Here is a 12,494-nt window from a genome sequence, read left to right on the forward strand (position 1 = left end):
CGGTGCAGTAACTAATCGCAAAAATAGCGAACTAGATTTGACCCGGAAACAGTTACGGGGTCAAATGACGCATTCTTCGAACGACTGGTGAACGATGTTTATGCGGCAGTAATGAGCTTAGCTGTTTTAAAGGATGTTATTTAAATATTGAATATAGGTTTTATATATACCTTGAAACTATATTGTTTCTGTTATTTGATTCGTATCTTGCCAATATTTAGTATCGACTGGTGCAAGACAGTTAGCTAAACTGCGTTAGCTCATTTATATCCGCAGGTTAGAAACTCCAGTAGAGAGTCTCAAGCAACATGGGCTCATCTAAGAAACACAAGGAGAAGGAGAAGGAGAGGGATCCCGAAGACCGTCACCGTGAGCACAAAAAACACCGCCACAAAGATCGGGAGAGGGAAAAGGAACGGGATGGAAACCGAGAGAAAGAGAAGGAGAAAAGAAAGAGATCCCGATCGCGAGAGAGAAGCAGCAGAGGCCCCGATACTCGGAGCAAAGGTGAAAAGAGCGTCGGAGAGCCACGAATTAAGAAGGAGAAAACTGATCCCGGATCAGAAGAGAACGATGGTAAGGCTTCGAAAGTCCCACAAGCCCAATATTGTAATAATTATGTTTGTATATTGTATTTGGTCATCGCTTTCGCGAATCATTGATGAATCGAGGTGACTTTTGAAACCGTATGTCGTTGAGTTGGTGAACATCTCGTCACCATCCATTTCTTTTTGCAGATGCAGGTCCAAAATCTGCAAGTGGTGACGCTTCACTCAGCATCGAAGAGACCAAGTGAGTTACTGAAATATTTTCCCTTTGAATTGCGAATCATATGGATTAAACCTCGGTAAATCTTACACCTGTCTCATTACAAACTCTTCTCTTTCAGCAAACTGAGAGCTAAACTGGGTCTGAAGCCTCTTGAGTTAAATGAAAGTAAAAAAGGTAAGACAAAAGTAATCGATCAGATCAGCATTAACAAAATTGGAAACAAATATTTTGCAATGCATCTCTCACACATAAATGTTTTGTGATTTCTCAGAAACCGGCACAAAGGAAGAGCCCATATCGGTTGATGCAATCAATCCTATACAGATCAGACAACAGAGTGAAATGAGAGAAAAGTTGGCTGCCCTTAAAGAGAAACGTCTGCTTAATCAGAAACTTGGGTATGGACCTCTTACAATTTGCAGTTGTTAATCTAAGCATTCTTAGTAAAGGATATCTATAATATTTCCTCTGATTTACATTTTGTATGGAGTCTTGGTGGGAAAAACGGTGAATATAAAGGGCTGTATGCATCATTTATTGAATCAAATGGTCCTTTATCTTCACTCTCCTTTTCAGGAAGGTGAAGACACTCGGAGATGAAGACCCCTGGTTGGATGATACTGCTGCCTGGGTGGAGAGGAGTCGCAAAATTGCGAAGGAAAAGGAGATGGCAGAGAAGAGGGTAAGTGACACAACATATGAAACTTGTGTGGAGGTTAATGGATGTGCATTTTACACAAGCTTTAAAGTGCATATTTTACTATAATTCATCCCTATATTTATCCTCATAGGCCAAGCTTTTGGAAGAGATGGATGAAGAGTTTGGTGTTAGCAACCTGGTCGAACAGGAGTTTGCACAGAGCAAGAAGGTTTGTAGGTTTACCCCAGTTTTGTTCTGTTCAGCTATTGAGCAAAACGCTAAACATCATTTTTGTGTACAGTGACATTCAAATATGTACAATGCTGTTTGTAAAACAGGATCTCCAAATGCTTATTATGAGTTTTTTTTTTCAGGAGGCTTACAGTTCAAGGGATCTGAAAGGTCTTACAGTACAGCACAAAATGGAATCCTTTAATGAGGGGGAGACGGTCATCTTGACCCTACAGGACAAAGGTTAGTGTTGAATGGTCATTTGTGTGTGTGTGTGTGTGTGTGGGGGGGGGGGGGGGGGGGGGGGTGGGGGGGGGCACTTGTGTATGTCTCGGTGTGGCCAGCTTTCTGTGGAATCTTATCTCAGGTGTTCTGGAGGAGAAGGAGGATGTGCTAGTCAACGTGGGACTAGTGGATCGAGAGAAAGCAGAGAAAAATGTGGAGCTTAAGAAGAAAAAACCTGATTACAAACCCTACGAGGAGGAGGAGAGTGTTGATGACATGGTCACGGTCAGCTCACGTCCCATCACTGTTTTGATCTTCTCTGTCTACTGAGTTCAAGTTGGTATGAGCAACAGTAACACTTCTGTCATACACTTCTCACTCTTCAGTTTAAGCCAAAGTCGGTCCTGTCAAAGTACGATGAGGAGATCGATGGTGAGAAGAAGAAAAGTTTCCGGCTGAGTACTGGCGGCAGTGCTACCGGGGAGAGAGAACGTGAACTCCAGGCCATTAGAGAGAGCTTGCGCAGCAAGGCCCAGTCTCTGGACATGCCTACTCTTGCCCTGGCCTCCGAATTCTTCACACCGCAGGAGATGGTGAGTCGGCAATGGCCTTGAGAAAGACTTTAATTGCATGTTGTTTATCTACTTGCTAAAACTTGTGTGTTTGTTGTCAGGTGGGCTTCAAGAAGACCAAACGTCGAGTAAAAAAGATCAGGAAGAAGGAGAAGATACTCAAGGTTGATGACCTCCTCACAGATGACTCTCGCAACACGGACTTTGGCTCCAGGTGATCAATTGTTGTCGGTGTCTGTGAATGTTGCATTCAGATTTTTTAAACACTTTGACTTTGTCTATCTGTCTATGAATAATACTTTTATTTTAAATTTTATTTAAAAACTGTTCTCCCAATCCTCAACCATCTCGCTCAGGTCACGGGGTCGAGGACGGAAACAGGTGGATGAGGACGGAGACGTGCCGGAGTCTGAAAATGATGCCGGAAGCAGCAGCGGCAACAACAAGGTGGCTGACGTGGTGCAGCAGTCTGATGACGTCCGCATGGCCGACATGGAGATCAGTGACGATGGTGAGAATGACGTGGTGTATCGGCTGGGTTTCCTCGTTTTTATTGGCCTTTGAAAGCATTGTATGTCATTTCTGTGAATTCTACATCTTTCTCTAAATTTCTTCTAGTCAAATTGAGTGTGGAAAGGTCTGTGTACATAATGTATCCCCGATTGCTCTTTTCCATAGAATATGACACTTCGGGCCCAGCGCTCGTGGAGGAAGACGAGGCTGAACAGGAGCTGCAGAAACAACTGGAGAAACAGAGGAAGCTGAGACAGAAACAGATGTTGAAAGACTCTGGAGAAAAGGTCAAGACGCGCTCAACCTTTAGGGTCGTCCTCATCACCTCTACTAGCTCTAGCTTTCACTTTTGCCTCCTGAACACATGTACGAGTAGGTGGTTGTGTCTTTGCATCCATCAATCACAGGTGGCGCAGAACCTTAAAGTCCTGGGGATGGCTGGAGAAGAGGATGAAGACCCTGAAAAGAAAAACAACATTGTTTTCAATGCCACCTCAGAGTTCTGTCGCACACTAGGAGACATCCCCACCTATGGTCTGTCAGGCAACCGTGAGGACCAGGAGGACATCATGGTAAAAAAAAACAAAATATTGGCATGAAGTTCCTGAAGTTCTGGAATGTCTCTCTTATTATTATTTTTGTCGGGCTCATGCAGGACTTCGAGCAGGATGATGACCGAGATGGAGCTGGAGGCTCTGATTCGGATATGGACGATAACGTAGGCTGGAGTGCAGTCAACCTGGACGAGGAGCAGAAGCAGCCAGATGTGAGTCCTTTAGTGCTTACCAGCCACAAGGGTGACGCGCCTACATTTCGAAGCAATTTCACATTGCAGCATCGTTAAAAGTTGGTTTGGCTCAGTTGTGCTGTGTTTCTACTTAACGGTGCATTTCTGGTGTTGTAGTTCGCCACAGCTTCCACTACCATCCTGGACGAAGAGCCCATCGTCAACTCTGGCCTCGCAGCTGCCCTCCTCCTCTGCAAGAACAAAGGTGAGCCCGACCGCGCCGTCTCGCGGGTTCACCAGCAACACACTCGCTTTGGCCCGAAACTACAGGCAGCCTCACAAACCTTTTGTCTTGCAGGACTGTTGGATACTCAGGTGCAGAAGGTCGCCAGAGTCCGTGCTCCAAAAGGAGCTCTGCCCAATGACAACTACTGCATTGAGGATAAGATGTGAGTAGGTGTGGAGTGAATGTCCTACACGCGAGACTTTTACAGGGACACCTTTATAGAGGAGACTTTTACAACTCTCGTGGAGCCTGATTTCATATAAATACAGATCATTTCATTGAATATATTCCCACTATTGTTATTTGAGATGTATTTTTTTCCCTTACTCTGTTTGTCTCCTCATAGGGCCATTGATGACAAGTACAGCAGGAGAGAGGAGTACAGGGGCTTTACGCAGGAGTTCAAAGAGAAAGATGGCTACAAGCCAGATGTCAAGATCGAATACGTGGATGATTCTGGACGCAAACTCACCCCTAAAGAGGTCTGCGTGTGCTTGGTGTTGCTTTTAAGTCGAAAGAATGGCTCAGTTTCTTGTGGCAAACATCTCACGTGTTTTTTTTTTTGCTCGTTCCCCCTCTAGGCTTTCAGACAGCTATCTCATCGTTTCCATGGCAAAGGTTCTGGAAAGATGAAAACTGAGAAACGAATGAAAAAACTAGAGGAAGAGGCGGTATGGTTTTTTTTTGTTGTTTACACACACACATACACACCCTCACTGCCTGCTGAGCTTTTAAGGTTTTTTGTTTGTTGCAAAACACTGTGGCTTTATGCCCCGGTGACTTTTGCACTGTAGTAGATGCTCTAAGAGGGGGAAACAACTGAGTCAGCAACTGAGTGTTATTATGATCCGCTTTCATTAACCAACATAGAGTAAACAGTCGTTCATGCATCACCGGTATATAGAAGAACAGACTAAGGCACATGCAGTGGAGAGATGTTTGGATCAAGGGCATGTTGGCAAGGATGGAGTCCTTGGGTGCAGTCAACGAGATCTGCTCACATCTGTTACGGCAGCTTCAATGCCTCACGGTTGTTGGCAGAGCAGCTGTGTATAGATGTCACGCAGGCTTTGTGCAGACCAAGTGAAGCTCGTGTGTTCACCCCACAGCTGCTGAAGAAGATGAGCAGCAGTGACACTCCGCTGGGAACAGTGGCCCTGCTGCAGGAGAAGCAGAAGTCCCAGAAAACCCCCTACATCGTCCTCAGCGGCAGCGGCAAGAGCATGAACGCGTAAGTAGTGTCCGTCCGACGTGTTTTGGGCCACCCTCTCCTCATCCAGTCACATTTGAAACAACAGATTAAGTACCTCATCATAATGACTGTTTTATTTTTTTAAATAATTCTGCATTACATTTTTTTTTCTTTTCACAGAAACACCATTACCAAATAGAATACTGTGATCTGAACGCCTCGGAATATTCTTGTACAGAAGATCTTTTACGCTGAAAACGCTGTCTTTAACGAATATTATCAAGTAGTCACTCGGTGTACATACAGACAGTGTTATGTTTGAATCTCATATATCAAGTTTTTGTTATTGTCTCCTTTTCTTCATTAAAAGCTTTTGCTTTAAAATGGACTCAAAATTCAGTTTTTATATGCCCGAAGTGTTGGATCATGGGATTTTAGACATGCATATAAATAGAAATGGGTGTTTAAATAATGTGCTGTACAGTGTGTACTGATTAATAAAACTCAGTATTTAAAAAATAGCTCTGTGCTGGACCTGTACTTGTATATGTGTACATATTCATTATTTACTTACTAAAGTTATTCATGCATTCTCATGAATTAGAAACACCTAAGTGTACGATTAAAGGCTGCAGACCTCGATTTGCAATGCACAATTTGTTCAGACTTGAGCTGGTCAGAGTTTGGTGGCAAGATGTGGCATTGGTTGCAATGTTGATGCATATTTTACTCTTACATTCATCAGTGTCTGTGGTGAGCTGGGTAAAGGGTGGTGTACGGTTTGTGTAGGGCAACAGATGAGCCACAATCAGGAACTGTACATCTATAAAAACCTGCAATATATCTGTACCTAATAAAGTGGCAGGTGCAGGATGGGTATTTCTAATAAAATCTTAGTTACAAGGTAGACGTTTATAATTAAGTGTTGTGGTTAATTATAGTAAGTGAATGATGTCATATATGAGCAATAGTTTCCATAATGCAAATTCACGCCTGTCTTGTAAGACAGCAGACACCTCAAAACAGGTTTTTGCGTTGCTCTCAGTACCAGGACATTCTTGAGGCCACCTGGTCAAGGACGGTGGTGAGTTCAGTGCCCTGGAGCAGAGAAGATGTGGGTCCTAGTGGAGCATTCACCTCGCACTCCCAGCTGCTTAGTGTAGGTAAGCCCACTGACGCTGAGCACATGTTCTCCTCTGTGGTTTTGGCGGTATGTTGGACTAGAGGTCCCGGAGGACCCCAGGAGAGTCTGGAGTATTTGGGGCCACAAAACACTGAATTTGGAAGATAGTGGCAGCAACTGTTCACTATGTCTGTCTTGTGCTGATTTGTCTTGATTTGGATGGATGAGCTTCCACAGTTGGTTTGCACCTGGCGCCAACAAACATGCAATTAGCTTACAACAATTCTGAGATGATAACAGGACCAAAACAAATAAATGCATTTATTACCTGTTGTTTTCTGTTGACTTTGTTCAGGAATTCATGCCACTGGCGTGATGGAATGAGCTCAGGGGTCTTGCTAGCCCTGAATCAAGAACAGATGCTGTCAAGGTGTGAATGAAAAGAAGAGGAGCAAACGAAATTAAGGGCATCAAAGCCCTTTCTAGATGACGTACCAGTTTGTTAGAGGAAAATAATTGTAAGTGTGTTGCAATGTGGACAAAATGTCTGTTGTTGCTGGAAAGACTTTCTCCAAAGGACTGTGCTGCTCTGCGTCCAGTTTCAGCCATGGCCTGGTGAGAGAAGGCCAGTGAGTGTTGACTTCTGAGGGCACTACTGCTGCATCTAAAGCAGGAGTTAGCAAGAAGTCCTCGTCGTCCATGGGAATGTACGGAGCCAGGCTGTCCAAATCCAGCTCACAAATATCCTGAAGAAAAACAAGTATTTTTCACACAGCTTGTTAGCATTGGAGAAGAGCAAACCCTTCTGTAGGAATACACATTATCAAGAAAAGCAGTGGAGGATCCAAAGGTATGCAGGTGCATTTACAATGATCGGTTTAAATCTGATCAATTCTGAAACGTTTACCATGTTTTTTTCACAAGTGCTACAATATAGTACAGATTGTAAGATTCTTGAGTGTCAGTGAGTGGGAAATTTGAATACACTGACTTTAATAATATACTCACACAGGTGAGAGAGTCACTCACAGCCGTCTGTAGCATAATCTCTATACGGCCATTAGCTGCTCCTTCTGGAGAAAACAACAGACATCAGTGGTGATACCTTTTTAATCATGGTGCTGAGTGAGGAGATTAAATCATATTTGAGCATATACCAGCGTGAGAAGAGGGAACACTTGGCTGTTTTTCAGCAGTTGCAGATGTAGCCTGGTGGGTCCCATTCTGGACGGCTCTACGAATGAATGGATCCGTGATTGACTGGCCCACAGGCTTGACAGGGTCACATGTTTTCAACAGACGGTCTGTCTGCTCTAGAGAAAACACCACGTCTGCCAGCTCCACTCCGCTGAAGTGAAACACAAGACATATGGCATTGTAGAAAAATACGGCATGTGATAGCATACAAAAGGATCAAATACTATTCGTGCTTTCTATAGTGGATGAATATACCTTAGTTTTGAGTTTGAGCCCACATCAGAATGTATACTAACCTCAGTATGTAGTTGACACATATAATACTCTCTGGTTTCCCAGTTCGGATGTTGTATATCACTGTTGCATCCGTCTCTGCCCAAACATAGCCACCACCCTTCTGCAGCAGTCGATATTTCCCGGTATACACCTGACCTTTTGAGAACACTGTCTCAGACAGAGGTGTAAATGCATCGAAAATCCAGTGTAAGATCACAGGTGTATTAAACAGGGTCAGTTGAAATAAACTGAGAAACGCGAGTCCTCACTCACAGCTAAGGTGTGCCTTCAGGACGTGCTGGCAATCAGCTGGGTGATAGTACTGGTACACCGACTGACCGTACAACTCAGTGTCACTAAAGCCAGTCAGTTTCAAGACCCTGAAACAGAGAAAGCAGAGAGAGTAGCATAAGAGAAACGCAACACCACCCAGTTGTACGTTGCAGAGAACAGGAGATGTACTGCACCCAGAATTGCAGTAGTTGAATTTCATGTCTGGCCCATGGATGCTCAGGAATGTTCTGGAATTAAGGTGAGCTTCCATCTCAATGATTTCGTGCACAGGAAGTGTCCTGCACAAGAGAATTAGGCAGTTGAACCCTGGAACAGAGGATGACTTCGTGACTCCAGTGCAGTGAATCACCTATGAAAAGAAAAGTGACTCAGATGTGAAAGGAAAGACAGAAAGTAGAGAGGCTTGCTGTTTCTTCCAGTATTAGACTGAAAAACAAAATGGTTCTATTTTGTATTTGACAGGCAGGAAAGGCGAGTTACCTTCCAAGGAGTCAGTTTATGGTTGCCTGTTGCTTTGATTCGGATTAAAACCTCACACTTCTTCTCACCTTGACTTCCTAGTTAATGCATTATGAAAAACTTAATTCAGTCAATGTCGGATTATCAACTTGAAATCCTGGTTGCATTTGTAGATTTGTGCAAACCTGACTTGTATGTGGGCAAAACATTAATAGCTTGTTTACCAATCAGCTTCATGAGAATTGCTTTGACTTCACTTTGGTCACAGGGGTGCAGGAAATCAAACAAGCTTCGGCCAATCAGATCCATCTGAAATTATGAAACATTACAACAATGTGAAGAGGCCTGTGTGTAGCATGTTGTTGTCTTGCTCTGAAGTATATACAAAATCATAATACGCCAACTCCTACTGGGCTTCCTTACCTGGTTGATTCCTGTGTGAGAAACGACGTCGTTTGTGGCGAAGATGATCTTGCCGTTCAAAGACAGTATGAGCAGGAAGCCTCCGAGCGCACAGTCCAGAAACCACTTCTCACTCTGTTCAGCCACCTTCCCTAAAACAACATGTGCTCCAACATGAGCTTGTAGTTGTCCTTCTGCCGTTATTTACATGAGGAGCATCTTCTACGCACACTCACCCTGACTGGAGGACAGAGCTTGTGGCGTAGCTGGTACTGTGCTGAAACCGGGGTAGTCCAGGAGAGCTCTGAGGTGCAGGTGGGCGATGGTGAGTCTGATGATAGAGGCTTTGTCCAGCTGGGCTTGTGTGAGAGAGGCTACAGGGAGCAGGGTGGCTATCTCCCGCAACAGCTGTTTCTCCTTCTCCCGTCTGCTCCGGGCTGCCATACGGGAGCGAACCCTCCTCCATTCAGAGCACATTCTGCAAATGCATGGATGTCTCAGAGCTTAAGGACAACTAAGACGAAGAGACTGTTAAAGTCCACATATGGTGGGGTGTGTGTGTGTGTGTGTGTGGGTGTGTGTGTGTGTGTGTGTGTTCTTCTCACTGCACAGATGGGAAAATGCTGAGGACCAATTTGGTGTGAAAATCACAATTGAGAATATGGCAACTTAACTAAATAAATACATTGAAAATATACATTATAAATATGACAAAGGTTGACTAGCTAAATTCAACTAATATATAATGAAGAAGTTTTAACAGATAGAAATAAAAAAGCCATAAGGTAGATAAATTGATTCATACAATTCATATTATACACTCATAATGAAAGTATATCTGGTGCTGGGGCTGCAATAAATCTGTATGCATTAATATCTGGAATGGCCTTGAGCTGAGTGCTGTCCAAGCATCAGTCAGTGCTTTTCATAACAAGTGCTTTTCATAATTCAAATATAAACAAAGCCTATCAAGTCTAAGGTCAGGCTCTATTTAGAACCACACACAATATACAAAATTATGGAAATTAGACCCTCCTCTCCACCATTTTCATCTTGATGCATTTCCACAGCAAGACAAGGCTGGAAAAGAAATCAGAAGATCATATCACATTGTTCTCCACTTCTTAATGTCTGGGTACACAAGAAGAACCAGACGGCAGTACCAGAGGACTTGCACTAGTTTAGGTCTGTCTGCAATGTATGGCAGAATAGGTTTTCTTGCAAATGTAACTTCACTATCTATTTGAGATTTTTTTTTAGGGGAATGTTTTAAAAATAATTATTCTTCCTTTGCAGAGCAGAATGTTCATGCAATGTTTATTTTTCATGCAAAACATTTTGTTTCTCTCAGAGCATGCTTAGCTGAAAGTTAGAAATGTTTGTGAATGTTTGAAAAAAACCAACAGCGTCATTTGTCCTGGAACAGACAGAGCGCTGCTTGCTCCACCAATCAGAGGCGTCATGACCACGTCACTTCACCTTATCACTCCCTCACTGGACACTCTGCAGTCCCTGATACAGCAGAAGGACTTACGATCAGTGTAGTTCAAGGAAGCATTTTTTGCAAATATTTAACTGTAACTCAAATGCAATGTTTTTGTTAAATGAATGTTATATGAATATGAATGCAAGTATAGATGTGGTATAAATGCCTTCATAATTATATATTTTGAATTGTGGGGAAATAAGTCATATTGGGGTCAACGGTTCAATTTTCTCCATAGTGCCACAAATTTTATGTCAGTTTGTCAACACATAAAATGATCTTCTTCAAAAAAATGCCTCAGCATATAAGCATTGCGAACTTGTGAATATTTTACAACCTCACAAAAGTGAGGTAATGCAACACAGAGGAAGCACACGGCCATGGGTTTCACATACATTACTTCTCTCAGTTTTTCCTATTTGATCTTGTTCTAAAAACATCAGGCATCTTACCTCCCCGTCTTCATGCTGGCCTTCTGTTTGCATCTCTGTTTCACTTGAAGTTCTTGGTCAAAAGAGTCCCTTAAAACCGTTTCTAATCGCACTGTTATCATTATGACATTCAAGTCATTCAGGACTCACAGACAACTGCCAGTCATCGTGGCTGCAGGCATATAGTCAGTTTGAAGGCCTTCAGCCCGTCAGCCAATGACATGCTGTTAAACAGGGGGCATGCTGGTGTCCCCTCCCATCACTCAGGCTCCTAGGACCCACCGACAAGCCTCCACACGTCAAGTAGCCTCATGTGAAGGATGACGTTAGTGAAAACATATTGAAGCAGTTTATTGAATTATATGCATGAGCAACAAACAAGTACATTTAAACTCTGAAACTATAAATATTTAGTTATTTTAAAATCTTTAGTTATTGGTACCAGTAAAATGTCTACAGCTACAGCTACTCATTTTCATATTATTATTGGACCATATGGTTGCCAGAAAGGGAGATAGAATGTAAACATACACCTGGTGGTAGTACACTTGGTGACAGAAACACAGTATTGTGCCTATTCTATACAAGTGAAATAGTAAACACTTCCAAATGGTTAAATAACAATAGCACTGGTAACCTTAATTTCATTTTTTTTTGCATTATCATTTAACATGTTTGGGGTGATCTGAGCCTCACTTCTGGTTAAATGTCCATGTAAGCTAGTTCACTTTCCCCTCTGTTTAAGAAAAATCATTAAGATCAGTCTTGTCTAAATCTATCTTGTCTAAACCTATTTAAATCTTTATGTGAGATAATTAACCAAAAATGGTCTCTTCTGTGTAAACAATTCCTACAGCTATAGGAATTAACAAGTGTGAGATACCTAAAATGTTTGTACCAGTGACTTATTGACAGTGTTTTTCTGTGCTTGATTTTGCTGCCTGCTCCAGAGATAATTAACAGACCTTTATCTCATAAGGTCACTGTTAACAACTGGAAGGAATAAAGTAAATGTTATAAAAAACTGACTTTCTCTCTTCGATGATCTAAATGGAATGGTTTCTTAATGAATAGTCCACTGTGTGCTGAATCTAGCTCATGTGGGCGCTGTCAGCTGAAACCACAAAAATTTTATGTTTCATAGCAATATTATCAAGCTGGAAATTGTTTCCATATAATGGTTTTCTTATTCCCACCAAACATCCGAGTAGCAATCTTGATATTCAGGAATTAATCAAGCATTAATCATGCATACCTCAAGCATGAAGGAAAACCTTGTTTGCTACCTATAATATTATGTATCGAGTTTGCAATATTACATACAGTGACATGTCAGAATTCTAATTTAAGACGTGAAAAAGAATTGCTTTAAGATCTTGAAATCAGATCACAGTTGTGGTATTTTACCACACATTGAGGGGCATACCCAGATCATGTTAATACAGAAAGCATGATACAGATCTTTTTAGATCAAATTTTAAACACAACGCCGATGCTCAAATGATCTGAGCATCACACACCGCATCATTAATTAAACAGGATCTGGCTACATTTTGGCAAGACAAGCAGGCCTGTGATCACATGTTCTGATCTCTCTCTCCCCCTCTCTCCCTCTCTCTCTCTCTCTCCCCGGTGATCTTTCAAAACAAAACTAAATCAGACTTGGATT

At 42.4% G+C, this 12,494-nt stretch overlaps 2 protein-coding genes across 2 annotated transcripts; one reads left to right on the top strand and one right to left on the bottom strand.

The window, feature by feature from the left end:
* Positions 1-50: 50 nt before the first annotated feature.
* On the top strand, positions 51-5,541 carry sart1 (spliceosome associated factor 1, recruiter of U4/U6.U5 tri-snRNP). Its single transcript, XM_076980404.1, has 20 exons — positions 51-576; positions 738-792; positions 890-945; positions 1,043-1,169; positions 1,348-1,453; positions 1,563-1,640; positions 1,786-1,885; positions 2,010-2,152; positions 2,254-2,460; positions 2,541-2,653; positions 2,796-2,950; positions 3,118-3,239; positions 3,360-3,524; positions 3,608-3,718; positions 3,857-3,944; positions 4,038-4,128; positions 4,312-4,447; positions 4,547-4,636; positions 5,075-5,196; positions 5,338-5,541. Exons 1-20 carry the CDS (start codon positions 309-311, stop codon positions 5,354-5,356), a joined length of 2,352 nt encoding a protein of 783 aa, XP_076836519.1. The 5' UTR covers positions 51-308; the 3' UTR covers positions 5,357-5,541.
* Positions 5,265-11,026, bottom strand: hif1al2 (hypoxia inducible factor 1 subunit alpha, like 2). The gene is made up of 13 exons (XM_076980406.1): positions 10,847-11,026; positions 9,145-9,386; positions 8,930-9,060; positions 8,731-8,815; positions 8,528-8,604; positions 8,221-8,396; positions 8,027-8,133; positions 7,774-7,921; positions 7,438-7,628; positions 7,289-7,353; positions 6,776-7,026; positions 6,609-6,684; positions 5,265-6,528 (listed from the first exon to the last, which is right to left on the bottom strand). Exons 1-13 carry the CDS (start codon positions 10,945-10,947, stop codon positions 6,199-6,201), a joined length of 1,980 nt encoding a protein of 659 aa, XP_076836521.1. The 5' UTR covers positions 10,948-11,026; the 3' UTR covers positions 5,265-6,198.
* Between the last annotated feature and the right edge of the window lie 1,468 nt (positions 11,027-12,494).

This window comes from Brachyhypopomus gauderio, chromosome 18 (genome assembly GCF_052324685.1).
Source record: "Brachyhypopomus gauderio isolate BG-103 chromosome 18, BGAUD_0.2, whole genome shotgun sequence".
NCBI lineage: Eukaryota > Metazoa > Chordata > Actinopteri > Gymnotiformes > Hypopomidae > Brachyhypopomus > Brachyhypopomus gauderio.